This window comes from Lepidochelys olivacea (assembly GCF_965140295.1).
Source record: "Lepidochelys olivacea isolate rLepOli2 genome assembly, chromosome: 16".
Lineage (NCBI taxonomy): Eukaryota > Metazoa > Chordata > Testudines > Cheloniidae > Lepidochelys > Lepidochelys olivacea.
Window position 1 is genome coordinate 7,646,089 of NC_140426.1, and position 22,175 is coordinate 7,668,263.

Below are 22,175 nucleotides of genomic sequence, written 5' to 3' on the forward strand. Positions count from 1 at the left end.
CTGCCCTGGGAGCAGAGCTGCAGCAACCAGAGCCAGAGGGGCCAGAGAAGCAGCCCAGGAAGCAGGTCAGTGCTGGGAGCAGAGTCACAGAAGCAGCCTGCAGAGCAGACCTGCCCTGGGAGCAGAGCTGTAGCAACCAGAGCCAGGGGGCCAGAGAAGCGGCCCAGGGAGCTGGAGGCAGAGCAGCAGAGACAGAGCGGTGCAGCTGGGGCTGGAGCAGTCCGGAGCTGGGTGCGGTGAGCAGCTGGGGAGAGCGAGGGGGACCCTGGGCAGCGGGCCCAGGACAAGGAGACGCCTCAGCCAAGAGGCTCTGCAGGCCAGGCTTGGATCGTAACCCCGACAGGGCGGGGGCGACACTGGGCAGAAGGGTCCTACCACTTAGCGCCTGAGAGCGTGTAGCCACCACCAGAGCAAGCGTCCAACGCCCAGCATCCCTGCAGCACAGCCAGGGCCGGAGACAGGGCTTGGGACTTACAAGGAGCAGACTGTGAACTGCCCTGACGTTCCAGAGACACTGTTTGTGATGTTCCCTGCCACAGAGCGGGGTGTTGTGTTTCCTTTAACCTTTCCCATTTTTCCTTATTCTTTTTAAAATTAATTGTTGATTAAATAACTTGCATTTGCTTTAACTTGTGTGTAATGGTCAGTGGGTCAGAGAAGTGCCCAGGGCAGAGAGAGTACCCCGGAGTGGGGACACCCTAGCCCCCTGTCCTAGGTGACCACAGCAGGGTTGGGGGTCGAGCCCCTCAGGAATCCTGGGCCCAGCCTTGTTGGGGTTACGAGGACTCTGCCAGAGAGGAGAGTGGAAGGGGAGTCCTCAAGGGCAGGGAGGCCACTGGGTAAAGGAAGTGGGAGGAAGGACTCAGATCCTTTCGCTAGCCCACTTCACCGGGGTAGTGCAGAAGCCAGGAAAGTTCCCCACAATAGCGGGACTATTCCCCCGCTTACACACCAACAAACGGAGTTATGCCCAAATAGCTACACCCTTTTCCTGGACGGCATAAAGTAAAACAGCAAAAGGCCCCTTGTTGATGTAACTGCAGCCCCACAAGGGCTTTTACTGGCATAGCTCGGATGGCTGGGAGGAGGGGGATTTTGTAGGCTAAGCCCCCTCATACACACACGCGCTGGGGATGAGTGGGGAAGTTCAGAACTCAAAAGACCGCCCCCCAAAAGGCAATGTAACCCTTTTTAGAAACCCTCATGGCGATTGCGGGACGGAGTCATGGTTTCTGATCGCCTGGGGTTGGCAATAGGGTGCCAAGGTGGCTTAGACCCCTGCTCCCCATCGGCTGTACTTGTGTGTGAATCCCACCTGGTGCCTGGAGCCCCCAGGGTCTGGCAGCCTGTAGGTGTTTGCAGCTGGCAGGGGCAGTGAGGGCAGCCTTGCCTTCTGAACCACGTGTACACATTTGGGGTGGGAGTCAGCCCCCTTAGCCAGCACGCAGCAGCATCACCCCAGCCCGACCCCGTCTCCGGGGAGAAGAAGAGGCTGTAGGTGCTGATGGCCTTGCCTGTGGAAGGCTGCTGTGGCCGGGCGGCTGGCATCTCCCAGGAGCTGGCAGCCCCAACAGAGAGGCACTTAGCAGGACCTGGCTGGCAGAGGCTGCTTTGTGCCAGCTCACATTGCACAAACAGGAAGGACAAAGCTGGGCCGCTCTGAGGTTAGTAGAGGAAGGCTGATTCGTCCCCACTGCAGTCTGGCAGCAGCTCAGATTGGGAGGGGGAAAGCTGCCCCGCCCTGAGGTGAAGAAGAGACGCTGGTGTTGCTAGGGAAAAGCCACTGTGAGCTGGTAAAATACAGGGGGGCCTGATTCTGCCACACAAGGGCTGGGCTTGCCGTGCACTGACCATCATCCAATGTCCCTTAGGGCACCAGATCTCGCCTTAAGTTTGATCCTGGCTTTGCGTGCCAGAAGCACGGTTCTGTGCCTGCCAAGGCATTGCATAGCCCATGCCTTGGATGTGACGTCCAATTCCCTTTCAGAGGCCCTGAGCCCTGGCGGCTGATGGGAACGCTCAGCGTCCTTTGAACTTGTTTAAAAATCGACCCCTTCGTGCCTCATTGACAAAGTCCTTTCCAGAGAAGACTGATTGTGAAGGGCACGTTGGCTTGCTGGCGCGTGCATAGCTCACTGGGGAGCGTGACAGCTCTCCGGTGCTTCGTGCACCGAGGACCGAGGCTGGCCCAGCTCTACCTAGGGAGCATTTGCTCAAGCTGTAGTAGCGTGTACTTTTAGCTCTGGAGGGCCCCAGACTGGTTCAATCCCTGATGTATCAGCCCACTGGGGGTATGGTTCTGTTCCTGGCTTGGGTTCCCTTCCTAGCAAGCGCTTGTATGGACTGTTACTGATGGTAGCATGGATGCTCTGAGATAAAGCCGGGTGGTGCGATGTCTGAATACCTTTCAGATTCCCCGTCCCCCTGTATGCCATGGTTGGGCTAGGTCTACCTGGTTTGGGTGTGAGTGGTGTTGGTTTCAGTTCCTGATGAGTGTTGGGGTTGATTGTGAATGCAGCAGTGGCTTACACGCCCCGAGAATGCCTTCTGTGTGAGTCACTATTTCCTTTCAAGGCAAAAACAGCCTGCCTGCTGACCCAAAGGTCTGATTCTGACTGGGTGTGAGAGACAACCCCAGTAGCGGTGGTGACAACGGCAGCCCAAAGGCCACTGGATGGGGCCACGAGGGGAGCGCTCAGGCTAACGGTACTAACCTTCCGTGGGGTGGAGGGTGTGATTCCTGTCCCAGACTGGGTGTGTATCGGTTGTGATAAGAAAGGCGGCTGATTTAGTCTCACCTGACGCCTTGTGTGTGACCTGAAAGTGGAGAAGCCCGGCAGACGATGATAAAGAATAAAACTCCTCTCCTGTGATAAGCACAGCAGCCTCCCTCGAGACATATGTCACCTCCCGGAGCACTGAGAGTATATTTACCTGTGATGTTACGTGTCCCCTCAGGCTCACGGGCTCATAGGCTGTTATAGCCCCCACACTGCAACTGGGCGTGGTGATTCCCAGCACGAGTGGCCAGACACGCGCTAGCTTGAGCTAGTGAGCAGTGTGGCTGCACCGGCAGCTACTCAAGCCAGCTGCCCAGATCCAAGTCCCCCAGGGTCCGTACTTAGGGAGCTAGCCCAAGCTGCCAGCCACCCTGCTATCTTGAGCCCGCCAGCTGGAGCTCCAGCACCAGTCTGCCCACCCGGGCTGGGAATCGCGCCTCCCAGCTGCAGTGTAGATGGACTCGAAGGGGCTAGAGCAGCCCACGAGCTGGTCAGAGTGAGGGGACATGGAACATCGCAGTGAAATATGCTTCTTGCTGGTCTATGGGGAAGCTTCAGACAATACCTAAAACCCCGCCCCCTGCCGCATTTTCTTAGGTATAATTTAGAAGGGCAAACTGCTGTGGTCTACACCTAAAAATTAGCTCGATCTCACTCCATTGCGCGGAGCGGTGAAAAACGTCACGCCCTGTGCGACAGTGTTAGGGTGACCTACCCTCCACTCTAGCCCCAGTTACCAATTCTTCCACTGACCCAGCTATGGCTGGATTAACTCCATTGACAGAACAAACCCTGACAATGTAGGAAGCATCCACCCTACAGCATCACTGTCACAGTAATATAGGCCTAGCCAGTTTATATAACTTTCATCTGAGCATTTTGGAGCATTTACAAGCATTAATGAGTCCAGCCTCCCAGCACCTGGGGATATAGGGCTGGTGCTGTCACTGTTTTACACAAAGGGAAATTGAGGCACAGAGCCCATAAGTGGATCACATTTCCTGCCTGTGCCAGAAGTCAAGCGAACATTTTTTGATGCCAAGCCTCTTGCTGTAACACTAGATCCCACTCCCTCCCAGACAACAGTAAATCCAAGGAGTGTGTCTCCATGTTTGATCATAGTGTCCCTGTACTGAACTGTATTTGTTTGAGGGATCCCACACAATTTTGCAATATTATAAGAGGAGCTAGTAGCACTGCCTATTGTCTCTGGGGTGCCTAACACTTTCCATTCTAAGGCCCTGTTTTCGTTGCTTATAACTATGCCCAGCGCTAACCATTTGAGCTGATATTTACCAGGTGTCTGTTTCAGCATGAATATTTTTGGAAACTGTCAGCTTAAAAAGGGTTTCAGCCCTGTCTGAGAATGAGATTAGGGACAAAAATACATGGCTTTGCCTATATTCAAAAAATAAATAAATCAGGCACTCAAAAGTTAGAAAATGCCGGAGTGAAGATTACTTGTGCAACCTTCCTTCGTTTCCCTTGTACACAGGCATTCTGAGACCGTCCTGAATGACTTCCTCACACATTATTTTTCCACAGGACCTCTGCCTCATTCAGTGCACAAGATGGGTGCTCCTCTGCGGATGAAGGAGACTGTTGGACCTAGGAGCCCTTTCTCATTTGTTGCAGAAATTGGACAGCATGTAGAGAATCAGACAGGGCATTGCAGGGAGAGAAAGGACGGTCTCATGCATAAGGCAGCTGATCGCCGGCCTGGAACACTGGATTCCATCCCTTTCTCTGCCACAAAGGCTCTGTGTGACGTTGAGCAAGTCAGTGCCACAAAACTTTTCACAGGTGGTGACTAATTGTTTGTTGCTCATTTTCCGGATGCCTGCCTCGAGACCCTGGGGTGCGACTGCAGAAGTGCTGACCCCGCTCAGTGGCAGCTGAAGTCACCAGGAGCTGTGCTTTGCCCATCTGAAGTGCTATAGAAGTGCTAAATATGCCGAAAAGCCAGGCCCCAGGTGTCTCAGCTTGGGCACCCAAATTAGTAGAAACTTCTGACCATCACCTCTCATTGTGCCTCAGTTCAGGCAACAGCTCCCTCCCCTAACAGGAGCCTTGGGAAGGGAAATGCACTAATGTCTGTGAAGCACTGTGCTTTTGCCATGGGAGCCTTAGAAAAGCCCCTAAGGAAATGTAATAATTCTGTCTTCAGAGCAGGGTTTGAAGAGTGTGCAGGAAATAAGGCCTGTGGCCTGTTGCGAAGCCCTCCATCCTGCTCTAAGCCGCCCAAGCCAGCAAAAGTCCAACTCAGCCTGTTACACAAAATTGCATATAAAAGGCAGCAGAAGATAAGACAAAAAGTGGTTTAGTCCAAATGAAAGCTCCCCTGATCCCACTTGCGGACTGTGTTAAAGCCATGCCTGGAATGGAACCAGAAATTAATGGGCAAAAGCTGGAGCTTAATTGGTGGACAAAATAATGAGGGAAAGGGCCATGCTGCCCATCACCCCCTTTTGGGGTGCTTTAAAAAAACAAACAACTCTGGGGAAAGGATCAAATGGCTGAGAGATGGGTGGACTGAAAGGAGCAAGCTTCACCATCATAGCTGCTACCTGCATGGTCTCCTGGAACCCCAGGATCCACCGTGACACCACTGGGCCTTTGCTAGCCTGACCAGACCCGGCCAGAGAGAAGGACCTGATGACATCACCACCTCCTCTGGCTCTGGCTAAATCCTGGACACTGTGATGAGTCATTCCTGAGCCAGAGCTGGTGAATCATCTGTTACCTGCAAGTCCTATGATAGACCCATGCCAGTCAACCAGGTCCCAGCCAATCCACAAGCGAGGGCCTAACCAGGTGATCACGAGGCAGGTATATAGGCTCCTAATCCGTATTGCTACCTTCCTAGCTGCCAGTCAGTTCTGCCAGCCTGCCCCGGCCTGTGTCCGCCTCAGCCAGCCCCAAGGCTGTCCTGAGAAATGCCACCTGAAAGTTAAGACTTGGGTTCCCATTAGCAGCCCCTCCCTTGTGTCCCTTTCCTTCCTCACCTTATTACCTCTCTGTCCTAGCACTCTCCTTGTTGCCTGCTGTTTAATAAGTCCAACTTGGTGGGGCTGAGGCTGTCTCTTTTGCAAACTGCTGTGAGCCCGTGACCTGAGAGGCAGCTGAAAGCAATGCCCTAACCAGCCTGCCGCTGGTACCAGCGTGCTGGGGCTTGGAGTGGCAGAAAGATAGTACTGGGCCTGTGTTTCTCCAGCCGTGAGTTTGCAAGTGAGAGTTGGCACCGGAGAAGCTGCGTTTTCTGTCTTTGCTGTTCTTTTCTGCCCTGTCCCTTTGCTGTGTGTGTTTGTTTTGTTTTTCCTTAAAGGAGGCGGAATCAAACTTCACCACCAGCAGCGCCTGCCTATCTCCACTAACTTCTTTTTTCCCCCCAAAGAGGAGCGTAAATTACCATCTTAAATCCCGTCTCCAAAACTGTCAGCCCGGGGGAGGAGGGAGTTGCCTGGTGAAAATGCTCCACAAACAGAGTTTCTCAAAGTGGGGGTCCTGACCCAACAGGGGGTTGCAAGACTGTTGTTGCGGGGTTGTGAGAGTGGCTGCGGCTGGCCGCACGCCCAGCTCTGACCGCAGCTTTGCTGTCACAGCAGTGCAGAAATAAGGGCGGCATGGGATGGTGGAGGGCTCATCACTTTTTGGGGTGGAGGGTTGTCACAGCCTGAAATATTTTCAAAGGGGGTCACAGCACGAAAAGTTTGAGAACCTTCTGGCTAGTCCTGCAATGAAAGCCTTACTGAGTACTTCACATTTCCAAGGCTTTAACTGGTTTTCCTTTTGCTCTATCTTAACTAGAAGGTGCTTTTAGTGGTGTCTGTTGCCATGCATCTGTGTACTCAAACCCAAACTGTGTTTACCGGTCTAGTGTTGTGCAGGGACAGAGTCTGGTTGACACCTTTGCCTCTCTGGGCCCTTTTATTCCATTGAAAGTATCACACCAGACCTCATGCTGAATGAGGGTAAAATGCAACGCTGAGTAGCTGCTCGTTTGCTGAGCGCCATCTGTCCTGTGCGCCGACTGAGGCAGGGGCGTGTGGAAACATAATGGGAATGGAGTATTCAAATCAGGCGGCTTTGAAAATCTCAGCCATATTTTTCCTGTTGTCTAGGGTGACCATCTGTCCCGTTATTAAAGGGGCAGTCCCATTTTTTGGGACTTTTTCTTATATGGGCGCCTATTACCCCTACCCCGTCCTGTTTTTTCACAGTTGCTATCTGGTAACCCTACTATTGTACTAAACTAACCAAAGCTGACCCCTGGGCGGGAGATTGGGGCGAGTAGGGGCTATACTCGTTGCCTGGGGGCATCTGCTGCTTGCGGCTCCTTTGCATGACACCTCCCATAAAGTGACTCCTTCCCTGGGTGCATACAGGGCTTGGGCAGGCAGTACCTGCTGCAGGGAGCCTCACATCAGAGCGAAACCAGACTCAACGGCTTCCTGCCAGAGATACGAAGAATACGAGAAAGGAGTGAGAAACCACAGCCATCCCCCTATGACTCGTCCCCAGCACTGAACGGGCTGTGATTGCTCTTGAGAAAGCATTGTGCCTTGTCAGCACCCACCACCCCAGCTCAGTGGGTGCCCCCCAAGCAGTGCACCGGGGACTGACTAAGCAGAAGCAAGACAGGAAACCTCTTTCGGACTGGCGCCTTTGCTCTTGCCACTGCCTGAATGGCAGGGGCTCCAGCACGGGGAGGAAATGGACCACACAGCAGGGACAGACAAATTGGAGCCCCTTCCTCTTCTATCGATCCAGTTTCTTACATGGGTGCCTGTTACTTGGGGGGGGGCATCTGAGCACCTCCCAGAGAGGAGAGTGCAAGGAAGAGACTGGGGGGAGGGATAGCTCAGTGGTTTGAGCATTGGCCTGCTAAACCCAAGCTTGTGAGTTCAATCCTTGAGGGGGCCATTTAGGGATCTGGGGCAAAAATTGGGGATTGGTCCTGTTTTGAGCAGAGGGTTGGACTAGATGATCTCCTGAGGTCCCTTCCCAACCCTGATATTCTATGAGACTGGCCTTCCTTCTGCCGCTCAAGGTCTGGCTGGCATCTGAAGGGTATTTGAACCCCAGAGAGAGTTCATTGATCTTGCTGGTGCCCCTCCCCATCTGCCCCACCCTAGCACTGCAATACAGTAATGCAGAGCAGGGGGTCACATTTACCCTTCCCCCCCGACCTCGTTCCTCTGCCCCATTTATTCCTGAGAGGGCAAAGGGGAGCAACTAGCCATTTCTTTGGCATTCCCTAAACAAGGGCTGGCAAATCCTAATTTCCCAGCCCAGCAACGCTCACTGGCCTGCCCTTGCCAGTGCAGAACCCGCCCACCTGCTGAACTGCGGGCTCAACGATCCTCACTTAGCACCGTCTATTTCCAAGGCACCGGTTAGTCCTCACAACACCCCTGTGAGGTAGATAAGTGTACGAGCCTTTATAGATGGGGAAGCTGAGTACCAGCGACATGCACCAGGTCTCGCCACGTCTGTGTCAGAGCTGGGACTGGTACTCAGAGCTCCTGGCTCCCAGACCCAGGTCCTGCTCAGTGCCCTCAGTCACCCCACCAGCCACTTGACTCAAAACGAGCCAGCCCTCACGGACATCCTTTTCCGCTGACGCAGATGGCCTGGCTTCTCTGTACAAGTCACACATCTCTGAAAAGCCTCAGCTTGGTCCAGCCCCATCTTCTCAAGCACTGAACCAGCTCACCAGGTCAGGGTAGATTTGCCCCTGGGCCAGGTGGGGGTACCTGGTGCAGATGGTGCAGAACCGTTCTTGCCAGTCTGTGTAGAGCTTCACCCTATACCTCTTCCTCCACTCGAAGAATGCCCTGTAACGGCTGGAATTCATGGTCTTCAAGAAGCTGGCCAGCTCCTTCATGGAGCTGAAGTCCTCGGTGTGGATGAATGAGTCTGCGGGGATGAACTTCTCGTAGTTGGCTCGGGGGGGCCCCAGCACCACCGGCACTGTGCTGGCCAGCAGCGCATTCCTCCACAGCTTCTCAGTGATGTAGTCCTTGTGGATGGAGTTCTCAAAGGCCAGGTAGAACTTGTACCTGGAGGTGGTCGGCAAGAGGCAGTCTGGGCACAGTGGCTTCTTGTTTGCTTTCCCATATACATTCACTTGGAGATGTCTGGACAGCTCTCTGTAGACCTGCACTCTCTTCTGAGTCCGGTGGTAGTTACTAATGACCCAGGACACCAAGCCAGTTTTGGTTGGAATGTCCACACTGGCTGATGGATGGTGCACAAGCTCCCCATATGGCATGAAGATGTCCGAGTCTTGTCTGTATGTCATGACCCAGTTGAAGGTTTGGTTCCAGCCAGTCAGTGCCTTAGTGTTGGTGGGGGACTCCAGGGTAACCCACACCCAGTTTTGTCCAGGAGGCCTCCTTTCTGTTGGGAGTCTTACCTTGCCCTGTTGCAGCTCCCGATGATGGAACACCACAACATCTGCCTGGTTAAAGAATCTGTGGTCCCCCGTCAGCTGGCAGCCCTTGATCTTGTAGTGGTCTGCGCAAACGTCAGTGCTGAGGTTCAGTGTGTGGTGGAAGGGCCAGTGCCAGATCAGGACTGTCAGGGGTTCGCTGTGCCCCAGGGTTGGGCCAGGAACCTCAGATTGGTAGCCAAGGAAATTCAGGTTCCAGAGAATGACTGCAAATATTATTGCACTGGCCAAGGCCTTCAACATAGGTAAGGAGCAAGTTCGCATCTTCAGCAGCAGCTTACATTGCACCTGCACTGCTGAGCCGCTGGGTGGGTTGGGTTCTTGGCAGAATTCCTGCTTCATGAACAATGTTGAGTCCAGCCCCTGGAATGGAGAAGAGGGACAGTAAAAATCAGCCTGCTCCAGCATATAACAATGCACCTTCTGCAGCCTCCTCTTTTCAGGGGGCATGTGTCTGAGCATCTTGGTGGGTTGGGAGGAAATTCAAGGGGACGCAGGGAACTAGCAGATGGAAGGAAAGGAGAAGAGCTGATATCACTAGCATGGCTAAGGTCCATGATCTTTACAGAACGTGGTCACTGATCTGTGTGACGGGGTTTACAGGACTCTTGCTGCCCCTTGGATTCAACCCTCCTGCCATAAGCTGTCCCACCCCAGTGCTGCCCAGAGGGAATACCTTGTATTAGGTTTTGGGGATTAAATTTCAGCAGAGGGCTGCAGAGTTGGATGAGGGACGCACTTCCTAGCTGGAGCGGAATCTGGTGCAACTGAGACTAGCCAGTCTCGGACCCTTAGGAAGAAACTGGTCAATGCCTGGGGGAGGGGTTGCTATTTAGCAGCCGGGACAAGAAGCTTGAGCCCTAGGAGAGCTGCAGTGTGTATATAGATGGCTCTATTTTCATTCTGCTAAAGGGTTTAAACAGCATGAAGGGGATGTGGTCACATGCTGGAAGGTTTGTACTTATTTATGGTGGTTATAACCGTGATACCCCTGAGAGGTGTGTTTTTGCAGAAGCGGGGCCTCTGCAGTTTATTTCCAGCTGCAAAGCTCAGAGCCCTGCCTCAACAGCCCTGGCTTGAGAGCCCCTAGCAGCTGGATGCTCACAAACACACCAGCTGGTCCGATTCCATAGGTCTCCAGAGATCGACCTGCCTAGGGTGACCATGTTTCCCTATGCTGAATACAGGACACCTGGTAAAATTACTCTTATTCAGGCGAGTTCGATAGCAATCAATCAGAGCTATGCAGCACCATCGTTCAAATTAACATTAAGTTGACTGAGCCCCTGTTAAAAAGAAACCCTGCGTAGCTGGATTCTTTTTATTTACCTTCTTATCTTTAAGGCTGCCAGGGCTCCTTCCCCACTCTGAACTCTAGGGTACAGATGTGGCGACCCGCATGCAAGACCCCTGAAGCTTACTTTCCCAAGGCACAAATTCCACCTTGTCCTTGAACAGTACGCTGCCACCACCAAGTGATTTAGACAAAGAATCAGGGAAAGGACCAGTTGGAGTTCCTGTTCCCCCAAAATATCCCCCCAAGCCCTTCCACTCCCTTTCCTGGGGAGGCTTGAGAATAATCTCCGAACCAATTGGTTACAAAGTGATCACAGACCCAAACCCCTGGGTCTTTGGACACTGAAAAAAAAAATCAATCAGTTCTTAAAAGAAGAATTTTATTTAAAAAAAAAGAAAAGGTAAAAATCCCCTCTGTAAAATCAGGTTGGAAGATAACTGTACATGGTAACAAAAGATGAACAAAACACAGGGGAACCCCCTCTAGTCTTAGTTTCAAAGTTACAAACAAAACAGGGATAAACCTCCCTCCATCAAACGGAAAAGTCACAAGTTGAGAAAACAAAGATAAACTAATACGCCTTGCCTGGCTGTACTTACAATTTGTGTAATATGAGAGACTGGCTTAGAAGGGTTTGGAGGACCTGGATTGATGTCCGGTCCCTCTTAGTCCTAAGAGAGAATGAACACAGAAACAAAAAACCCAATATAAAGCCTCTCCCCCCACCAGATTTGAAAGTATCTTTTGTCCCCATTGATTCCTTTGGTCAGGTGCCAACCAGGCTATTTGAGCTTCTTAACCCCTTACAGGTAAGGAGGAATTTTAGGCTACCCTTATGGTTATGACAAAGGCTTTAGGGTTCACAGGGAGAAGTGACACACATACACTCCGGTATACCTCTCTCACATGGGGAGCAGGGGGAGGGGTGACTGACCGACCCAACCCTCTCGTCCATGCCTGGTGCTCTCCACCGTCCATGCCTGGCTGGGCCCCCGGGATGGACCCGCCTCTCCTGGTACCTGGCGCCACATCTTCCCAAGGCAACATGCATGTGTGCGGGTTGGGGATGGAGATGCAGGGTCACATGCGCTCCCCCACCCCCGATTTCTGCCAGGGTTCACACCAGAATGTGGCCAGCAGCAGCCTCTAGGCACTGTGCGGGAGGGAAGGGACGGGAGCTGCTTCCAGCCGTGGGGGAGGAATGCCCTGGCCTGTGTCTTTGCTCCCCCCACTTTCCCTCCCCCACAGCTGGAAGTGGAAGCAGCTTGTCCCTTCCTGCCCCCACAGTGTTGAAAGGCAGCTAATACCTGCAGGCCGCTGCAAGCCACGGACAACCCAGCCGCCTACAGTGCAGACAGGAAGGGGTTAAGCCCTAAGGATGCATCAGGGCCCAGGGAACCTGACTGCAGGGGCTTCAGTGAACCAGGCCAGAGAGGTGGCTCAGCAGAGGAGGGTGCTTAGGGGATGGAGAAGCCCTGTGCTCCTTGGGGCCAGGACCGGCGGGGGAGGGGGGGGGGCTGGAAGGCGGGGGTGAGGGACAGGTAAAGAGGATGCTAAGCCCCTGCCTGGCGGGTGGGGAAGGCTACTGTGGAGCCTTCAGGTTCGGGGTATGAACGGGTTGGAAATCGCTGCCCCCCGCCACTCAAGAGCTTAGCTGAGGGGCGGAGAGGCTTAGAATCATAGAATATCAGGGTTGGAAGGGACCCCAGAAGGTCATCTAGTCCAACCCCCTGCTCAAAGCAGGACCAATTCCCAGTTAAATCATCCCAGCCAGGGCTTTGTCAAGCCTGACCTTAAAAACCTCTAAGGAAGGAGATTCTACCACCTCCCTAGGTAACGCATTCCAGTGTTTCACCACCCTCTTAGTGAAAAAGTTTTTCCTAATATCCAATCTAAACCTCCCCCACTGCAACTTGAGACCATTACTCCTTGTTCTGTCATCTGCTACCACTGAGAACAGTCTAGAGCCATCCTCTTTGGAACCCCCTTTCAGGTAGTTGAAAGCAGCTATCAAATCCCCCGTCACTCTTCTCTTCTGCAGGCTAAACAATCCCAGCTCCCTCAGCCTCTCCTCAAAAGTCATGTGTTCCAGTCCCCTAATCATTTTTGTTGCCCTTCGCTGGACTCTCTCCAATTTATCCACATCCTTCTTGTAGTGTGGGGCCCAAAACTGGACACAGTACTCCAGATGAGGCCTCACCAATGTCGAATAGAGGGGAACGATCACGTCCCTCGATCTGCTCGCTATGCCCCTACTTATACATCCCAAAATGCCATTGGCCTTCTTGGCAACAAGGGCACACTGCTGACTCATATCCAGCTTCTCGTCCACTGTCACCCCTAGGTCCTTTTCCGCAGAACTGCTGCCGAGCCATTCGGTCCCTAGTCTGTAGCTGTGCATTGGATTCTTCCGTCCTAAGTGCAGGACCCTGCACTTATCTTTATTGAACCTCATCAGCTTCCCCCTGCCAGTGCTGTGCGGGGCTTTGGCACATGCCTGGCTCTGCTCCTCATGGCCAGTGCCCAAGGCTGGAGGGTCTTGGGCTCTCCCAGGGGGCCGGCCCAGCCACAGGCAGCAGGGAAAGGAAGGAGCCGCCGGTCAGGCTGCTGGTGAGCTGAGTACTCCGACCAGGGGCTGGTTCTCCGCACAGCACTGGGAGCAGGACGCGCCCTGCCAGGGGGGCTTTGGAGGAGCAGCTGGGGATGGGGAGGAGCAGCTGGTGAAGGGGCAAAACAGGGAGAGGACGGCGAGAGGGGGAGCACGTAAAGCACTGATGGGTGGGCAGCAGAGGTGACACGTAACCGGCCTCTGCCTGGCACTTGCCTGCGCACACCAGCCACCGCCGTCCGGACGGGGGTTGGGGCCCTGGTGGCCGACAGCCGGCACGCAGCGGGGACTGTGCTGATGGACCAACAGGGGGAGTGGCCGCCCCACGCGCTGCATCTTTATCCCACCTCCAGCCTTGCACACCCACCCCCATCATCAGCCACTGAACCCCCCAACTCACTGCTGATGGGCAGGCAGCTGGCGAGCAGGGATCCAGCCAGCAGCAGGCCCCGCCAGACAGAAAATATGGGGCAATTTGCCTGTTTTTAAGAAAAAGTCAGGACACTTGCAGGAGGGCTTAGATATGGGACTGTCCCTTTAAAAACGGGACGTCTGGTCACCCAGCTGCCAGAAAGCACAATGGCCAAGTCTAGGCACAGTCAGATGGGAAATAAGGTGTACATTTTTAACAGTGAGGGTAATTAACCATTGGAACAATTTATTCAGTGTTGTGGGGGATTCTCCATCTCTAGTCATTTGTTTTTTAAGGATCTATGTTAGCTCCAAAGGAGTTGTGCTGGGGGCGATCTCTGGCCTGTGTTGGACAGAAGGTCAGTCTGGATGATCATAGTCAACCCTTCTGCCGGTTGAATCTATGAACCTAACACAAGTGGCCACTGATCTTGGGAGTCCATCTTGAGCTCAGGCTCACCCAGGCTGAGCTCGAGTGCTGCTTTCCAGGGCGGGCTGAGGGCACGCTGCGCCTCTAAATATCAGGCCCTGGTGTGTCAAGATGAGCATCCAAAATCAGAGAGCACTTGTGAAAATGTGAGGGGGGCTCTGAGAGGTCTCTAAAGTCATGGCTGATGTGGGAAAAGGGGCTAGATAAATGTTATTTACGCCTCCACATAATACAGGAGCCAGGGTCACTCAATTAAATGAGCAGGCAGCAGGTTTAAAACCAACAAAAGGAAGTATTTGCACAACAAATAGTCACCCTGTTGCCAGGGGATGTTGTGAAGACCAAAAATATAACAGGTTTTAAAAAAAAAGAACTAGGTAAGTTCATGGAGGATAGGTCCATCAATAGCTATTTGCATCCCTGACCATCTTTGGCTACCTAGAGCTCTGGGTGTCCCTACCCTGACTGCCAGAAGCTGGGAATGGGCGACGGGATGGATCACTCGATAATTGTCCTGTTCTGTTCATTCCCTCTGAAGCATCTGGCACCAGCGACTGTCAGACGACAGGACACTGGGCTAGATGGACCATTGGTCTGACCCAGTATGTCTGTTCTTTATGCGTTTGGAGCTGTGGTTCAGGTTATTTAATGTCATCTCTGGTTCATTCTGCACACACCAGCCCCAGCACTGCCCAGGCTGCACTGGATAGTAATACTGTCTACCCCATTCACATACAGTCCCACAGGAGCATGCAGATCCCACTGTCTATCTCTAAACACTTTACAGATGGTGGAGGGGGGAAGTGTTGTTATCCCAGTATTATAGAGGGGGAAACTGAGGCAGAGGAAGCAACTTGTCCATAGTCATGCAGAGAATCATTAGAAGAGCTGGAAACAGAACCTGCGTCTCCTGCTGCCTTTTAAGGCCATTACCAGAGAATACTCATTCCTGTACTACTTTAAATACAAATAAATACGTTTCAGGCAGCAAGATCAATTAACTTTGAGCAGGGGATTGGACTAGATGACCTCCTGAGGTCCCTTCCAACCCTGATATTCTATGATTCTATGAACTGAGGGCTTGTCTATATGGAGGCTTAATCTGTGACAAGCGTGGGTGTACATCTACCGGGCACCAGCTTGCCACGCATTGTCCGTGTGGACCCTGCTACAGTGCACTAAAAGTTCCATAGTGCGCTTTGACCTATTGTTGAGTGAAACTGCCTGTTCAGCCTTAATTCATCCCCCTTGTGTGTGTGCATTATGAGACAGTCTTTAATTACATACTGTTTCTTCCACAAGGCCCCAGCCTCCTTCAGTGCGCAGGATGAACCTGCGCTGGGGATGAATCTGCATTGTGTCCTAGAGAACATTGTCTGTAGGATCCCTATGCGTCGCTAGTTGCAGAAGTTGGAAGGTGTGTAGTGGATAAGGCAAGGGATTGCAGGCAAAGAAAGGACAGTCTGATGACTAAGGCAGTTTAACGCTGCACTGGAGAGCTGGATTCTATCCAACCGTGTGCCACAGAGCTCCTGTGTGAGGATGGGCAAATCACTTACATGAAACTCTTCACAGGTGGTCACTAACTATGTGTTTGCTCATTTGCTGACTGCCCAATGTGAGACCCTCAGGGCTGATTTGCAGAAGTGCTGAGCACTGATAGTTGCAACTCCAGTCACTGGGAGCTGCACTTTGGACATATAAAATGCTATAGAGCGCTAAGTACTCTGAAGAATAAGGAGCAAGGCATCTCAAATTGGGCACCCAAAATTAGTGAATACTTTTAACCTTTAATCTCTCTGTGTCTTAGCTCCCCATCTATCAAATGGGGCAAATACTGCCCCTCCTCTCACAGTGGTGAAAATAAATTGATTAACGTTTGTAAAGTAGCCAGGTTCTCCAGTGAGGAGAGCCACAGGAAAGCCCAGGAGGAAATTAATAATTGTGTCTTCAGAGCAAGGTTTGAATAGTGTGTAATAACTAAGCTCTGGGGCCACACGTTGAACAACGAGGAGCAAAGAAAATACAGACTAGGTGCTCGTTTATTGAGTGCCATCCATCTTGTGCACTGAAAGAGGCCAGGGGCTTGTGGAAAAAATAGCATTTGATCATATAATTAAAGACTGTATCATAATACATATGCACAAGAGGACAGGGCAAATGAAGGTTGAGCAAGCAACTTAATCTTGGCATTTACTAACTTGAGAGGACTTGACTTTGCAACCTTAGTAACATGCTTTTACTGTAGATTTTGTATGTGTGTATATAGACGAGGGGTAAAACACAGACATGTAGGGCCCAATTGTGTTGCTTCCACACCTTGTGTGGTCGCTTACATCAATACAAAGTGGGTGCCAAATACTGCCAGATCAGAATGGGAGCACTTTGCACGGGTGTAGCTGACAACACAAGCAGCGTTGCAAAGGAGGAGTGACCAAGGCCTGATCTACGCTGAGTTTGTGTCCAGGTATAACTGTCAGTAAGAGCTGTCCCTACTCTGGAGATACTATACTGGTATAAAGGTGCCTTTATACAATCTGGCATGTTCTCCTTCCTGTAGAGCATTTTCCTGCACGGGTGTAGCTAAAGGGATACAATTTTTGTGTGTAGACAAGCCCTTAGAATTCAGAATCTTTGAAAATTAAGCACAGCTTTGATTTACTGAGCTTTACAGAGCCCCCTCTGGCCTCCCATCCTGCGCTCCAGGGTCCATTCCATAACAAACACATGCTCCAAGTCTCCTGGGATAACAGCAATAAAACAACAAAAGCTGGACTGGAACTAAAGGCCGCAGCCGTAAGTACCTGTGCTGTGATTCCCCGCAGGTTGGCGGTGCCCGAGTGGGTTTCCGTGTTTGTGCCAACATTTAGTTTAACAAAGCCTGGGAGACAGTTCAGTCTCCCCCCAACCCCCCAGCTGGAGCCGCCAGCCTGTTCAATCGTTTGACAGATCGAGTTTTTCCAAAGAGCTCAGAGCTGGATTTCCAAATGCTCAGCACTCAAACTATGGGCCCAATTTTTAAAAAATAGCTCAGCCCCCAGTGTGCACCCAACGTGCAGAGTGTCTTGGAGAATCGGGCTTCGGTGGGTAAAATTTTCAAAAGTCCCTTGGTGACTTAGAAGCCTAATTTCACTGTCAATGAAACTTAGGCTCCTAAACCACTTAGGGGCTTATGACTGTTTTACCTTTGTTGCCTAGCTGATCTGCTTAAATGCTGATTTACAAAATAATCCTTTAGTCAGTTTCATGTTCTTCCCCAGACCTCCGGAGAAAGGCTACTTCTGAGTCACTTTTCATTGACAGGTCCCTCCTTTTCTTCCTCTCCAGTCTCTAGACAATACAGCAGCTGGGATTTAGTTACAGAAAAACTCACATACCCGAAGAGATGGGAAATCTCTGCTTCCTTGAATCCTCTTTGTGGAATATACAGAGAGCTAATGTTAGGTGACAACTAATCCACGCCCCACTCCCTATAGTCCAGTCTCCAGAGCTATATTAAGTTAAATCTTCAATAAAAAGCACCAGCATTCCCTTTGGGAGACCATTCCACGTGGATTGCCCTGCTAGGCTATTTTCACCCCCCTCTTAGCGGACCAATCCCTTACCCAGCATGCTACTTACACAGGTAGAGAGGAATTGCAAGCTGGCCTGAGGTTCCCATTTTGGCACACCGAGATTGGAATTGGAGAGGAAGGAAGGTTAACCCCTGGGTCTGGAGCCGTCTGCTGGGAATGGGGCCGAGATGTCTAGTGCAAACTAACCTCACTAACTCGTCACTGTGGTGGTGTATTTGGTTGTTGTGGTAATAGTGCCTTGTTATTGCTATGGCAACTGAGTTAGATTATTAGGGGATAGCCCAGCCAGTTTTGGCTGGTTTGGTTAGTTCAGTGGTGAAAATAAATGGCTGCTTTCATGGCTCACAGCTCTCTGTGTCCCAAGTGATTTCTTCCTAAAATTGCTGCCCCCAAGGATACAACAACTATGGTTAGAACAGGTTTCAGAGTAGCAGCCGTGTTAGTCTGTATTCGCAAAAAGAACAGGAGGACTTGTGGCACCTTAGAGACTAACCCATTTATTTGAGCATGAGCTTTCGTGAGCTACAGCATCCGATGAATGCATCCGATGAAGTGAGCTGTAGCTCACGAAAGCTTATGCTCAAATAAATGGGTTAGTCTCTAAGGTGCCACAAGTCCTCCTGTTCTTTTTATGGTTAGAACAATTACTTTTCGCAGTACGTCTCTCAAAAGCCGGGTGAATTTCTCCCATTCCTACGTGCCATCCGTCCTCTTATTGCTTTTACAGGATGCACACCGAACTTCAGAACACTCTTGGTTTTAAGTGCAATGAAATCATTTCACCCCCTGTTAAACGGCGAGGTTTGGTTTTCTCTGTTAACATTGCATTTTCAGTGGATCTTGTTTAATGGAGCAGTGGACAGCATTTCCCTGACCCTTTCTAGAGGAGCTGCTGTAGGAGAGCTCTCTAGTCACTGACCTTGCTGTAGGGTGACCTGACAGCAAGTGCGAAAAATCGGAACAGAGGATGGGGGGTAATAGGAGCCTATATAAGAAAAAGACCCTAAAATCGGGACTGTCCCTATAAAATCGGGACATCTGGTCACCCTGCCTTGCTGCCTATTTTTTAAAAGGCACTCACTCCTCAAGATTGTCTAGTCCTGGTCCAAAATGCACCAGCTTCTACCCATCTGCCAGCCACGTTCCTGGTTAATCATAGACTATCAGGGTTGGAAGGGACCTCAGGAAGTCATCCAGTCCAACCCCCTGCTCAAAGCAGGACCAGTCCCCAGTTTTTGCCCCAGATCCCTAAATGGCCCCCTCAAGGATTGAACTCACAACCCTGGGTTTAGCAGGCCAATGCTCAAACCACTGATTTCAGGCAGTGTGCTGAGCGCAGAGACTTACCGTCCGGTAGCATCAGAAGCACTGTAGTGTGTCCTGGATGGTTTTTCCTTCTCCCCCATGTCTGCTGGTAATGCTGAAGGAATCCATCCAGCTGAGGGCTGCTCACAGGCTGTGGTCACTCTTAACTTCTGCTTTTCTGTGGTTTCACCATCTCCTCTTCCTCCACAACCTTTCCTGTTGCTTGTTCAGCTGTTTCTAGAGAAGGCTGTCTCACTGTACCCAGCCACCCAGCTCTGCTTCCACTCCTAGATGCCACCCCGAGAAGCAGGGCTGGGTGTTCAAGTGAGGCAGAAGAGGACAGCAGATGTCCCTCCATCTCGAGCCCTCCATGGGGTAGCCTGTGAAGGGAAACCCTTGCTTGCTTTCGTTACATGATGACCTGAGCTTGCTTGTGCTCGCTCTCTCTTCCCCCACCCTCCGGCCCCACCCCCGCTCAATAAAAAAAGTTGTGGTTAGTTTTTTTTCTGGGTTTTCCCCATTTATTTTCTCCAGCCTGTCACCTCCTGCCTTCCCTGGCTGGGGGGGCTGGGGGGGGATATATGGTAGCGAAGCAGCCTGGCCACTTTCCCAGCCCTTAATCAAGGCAGTCGGGATTCATGTTGCCAAGAAAGAAGTTTTTCTCCCCAGCATTTGAGTTAAATGAAAGTTCGCAAACCCCCCCCCCCCAATCCCTTCCTCTCTCCGCTAACCGTGTCCCTCTTCCTTGATCTCAGGATCCTGCTAGTTTTCCAGTCAGCTGGAGTCTGCCAGGCTGGATTGCTCATTAAAATACAAGTGGCGGGCGGGGGTGGTGGTGGGGAAACAGGACAACACTTTGGGGCCCTTTCGTTCTCCTTCATAAAGAAGCAGAAAATGACACACCCCTCCTTTTTTTTTTTTATTCTTTGGCACGTCCTTGTTCAGAGATTTATTTCTTCCTCTTTCACCTAGTCCATAAACGGGTGAGTGTGTGATGGGTGGGGAGGGGACGTACTAGCGACAAAACGGGCTGCAAAAGAGCCAAGCTTTGGAGGGTTGTGATCTCCGCCAGGTTCATGGAAGCTCTGCACAGTGTGTTACTTTATGCCGCAGTGACAGAGGTAACTGCACCCCCCGTAGGTGGGTTAGCCTGTGAAGGGGAATCCTGTGTGGGGGATCCCCTGGGAATCCTGTGTAGGGAAACCAATGAGAGATGGTGGGGAACAAGCTCTTCCCTTTCAGCTCTGATCCTCCCACCCAACTCCCCCATGCTGTCTGAGCACCTGGGAGATTCATTGCATAGTTTAGCCTGCCCCACCATTAATGCTAGATTAATAGAATGCACACTGCAGACCACTGAGCTCCCAGGGCCTGTCTTTATCTGCAGGGTGCACATATCAGAGAAAGCCCTTTAGCAGGGAGGTGCACATCCCCCAGGGCTGTGTGCTCTGTGGGTTGGGTCGGGTTTCCCCAGGGTATGTGCACCAGGGCTGCATTGTGCCCTTCATGTAATGTCTGTAATGTTGCCCCCTTTCAGCCTTGATCCTGTTAGGTGGGGGTCACTGCATCAGGAGGGTGTGACATTTGTGTCTCCGCCTTGGCCGGCAGTGCCAGGCAGCCGGGTTGTTCCCAGAGATATTTGGGTCTGATCTCCGCTCGCCTGTGCTCTGAGTAGTGGAGGCTCTGTGGTGGGGATAAATACTAAATGCTAGTACATAGAACTTATATAGTACTCTTCATCTGTAGGTCTCCGAGCACTTTACGAATGTGGGTGATCTCTTTACCTCCATTTCACAGAAGGGGAAACTGAGACCCAGAAAAGGGAAGTGACCTGCCAAAGGTCACCCAGCAGAGCTGACAATTGACTCCAGAACTCCTGATTCCCAGTCCAGTGCTCTGTCCTCTAGGCCACAATGCCTCTAAAGCTGATCCATGATCCCTCCCTGCCCTCTTCATGGTCATGGGGATTGCTTAGGCATGGATTCATCAAGTCCAAGGCCAAAAAGGCCCACTGGGAACATCTAGTCTGACCCCCCTGTACAACACAGGCCAGAGACCTGACCCACAATCATCCCTAGAGCAGGGCTTTTAGAAGAACGATCTGATCTTCATTTAGAAATAGTCAGGGATGGAGAAGCCACCACGACCCTCGGTAAATTGTCCCAGTGGTTATGGAGCACAGTGTAACTGCTGGACTCAGCAGGGTTTACCCTTGCTTTGGAGTTCCAGCCTATTTGCCAGCCAGCCCTCCGCTGGGGTAGGTAGTAAGCGGCACCCCAGATACTGGCAGTGGCAGATACTGGTTGCAGCGGCAGAAGGATTTCCCACCTGAATGTACAATTCCATTAAAACCAACGTTTTTTCCCCCATGGAACTGTCAACCCTGATCTCAAGTTTCAAATATGCTGGAGGAGATTTCAAAATGCCGTTTAGAAATGACACCAACAAATTTTGTTTCAACTTTCAACAGCTGTTCGTTTTAAAACAAACTACAACAAAAAAACAAACCCCAGGGCGAAGGAGGTTGTGAATGAACCAGGAAGGGTGGTTTTGTGTAGAAGCGTCGGGTTTAAATATTAGCGGTGGGATACGATAGCTGTGAAGCTTCCCACAGGGCAGCAGGTGTTTTTCATCTGGAGTGAAGATTTTGGGGGGATGAAAATCTTGTGAGCAATGAATCATAAAACATCAGGGTTGGGAGGGACCTCAAGAGGTCATCTAGTCCAACCCCCTGCTCAAAGCAGGACCAATCCCCAATTTTTGCCCCATATCCCTAAATGGCCCCCTCAAGGATTGAACTCACAACTTTGGGTTTAGCAGGCCAAAGCTCAAACCACTGAGCTATCCCTCCCTCTGCAATGCTGCTTTTCTGCTTGATTCATGTGGCTCCTGCAGTGCCTAAGGGGTGAGGGTCACAAGGGTTCACAAACCAAGCCAAAGAAATGTCAAAGCTGAGCTGGGGAGCTCAGGGCCACACTTTAAGTGCTGTCTTATTACCGTGGCTACACCCAGGGCATGGTAGATCCTTCCGCCACTTTAAGCAGCGGTTCCCTGTTAGGGGATTCATAAGAAATCTGGGTCCACCCCTGCATGGCCTTGCCCCAGGGCACCTGCCCAGCCACAGAAATTCTGTGTGGGCGCAGGCCGGTGGGCTCCAGCCAGCTTCCTATGTCCTTGCCCAAAGTCCCCACCCCAGACCCAACAGGCCTGTGCGGGTGCAGGCTGGTGGGCTCCTGACTCAATGTGGTGCTTGGTGCCACCGTCTGTGTCTTGTCACAATCTGACTGCAAACAGGATGCCAGGCTCATTCGAGAC

At 51.7% G+C, this 22,175-nt stretch overlaps 1 protein-coding gene across 2 annotated transcripts; it reads right to left on the reverse strand.

The window, feature by feature from the left end:
• Positions 1-7,996: 7,996 nt before the first annotated feature.
• On the reverse strand, positions 7,997-19,273 carry FUT7 (fucosyltransferase 7). Of its 2 annotated transcripts, XM_084649770.1 has the most exons (3): positions 18,903-19,273; positions 11,131-11,202; positions 7,997-9,597 (listed from the first exon to the last, which is right to left on the reverse strand). In XM_084649770.1, the coding sequence occupies exon 3, from the start codon at positions 9,574-9,576 to the stop codon at positions 8,476-8,478; it is 1,101 nt and encodes a 366-aa protein (XP_084505896.1). In that variant the 5' UTR covers positions 9,577-9,597; positions 11,131-11,202; positions 18,903-19,273; the 3' UTR covers positions 7,997-8,475. The 2 variants fall into 2 exon arrangements, with proteins under 2 accessions (XP_084505896.1, XP_084505897.1); XM_084649771.1 differs by lacking the exon at positions 11,131-11,202.
• Positions 19,274-22,175: the final 2,902 nt, after the last annotated feature.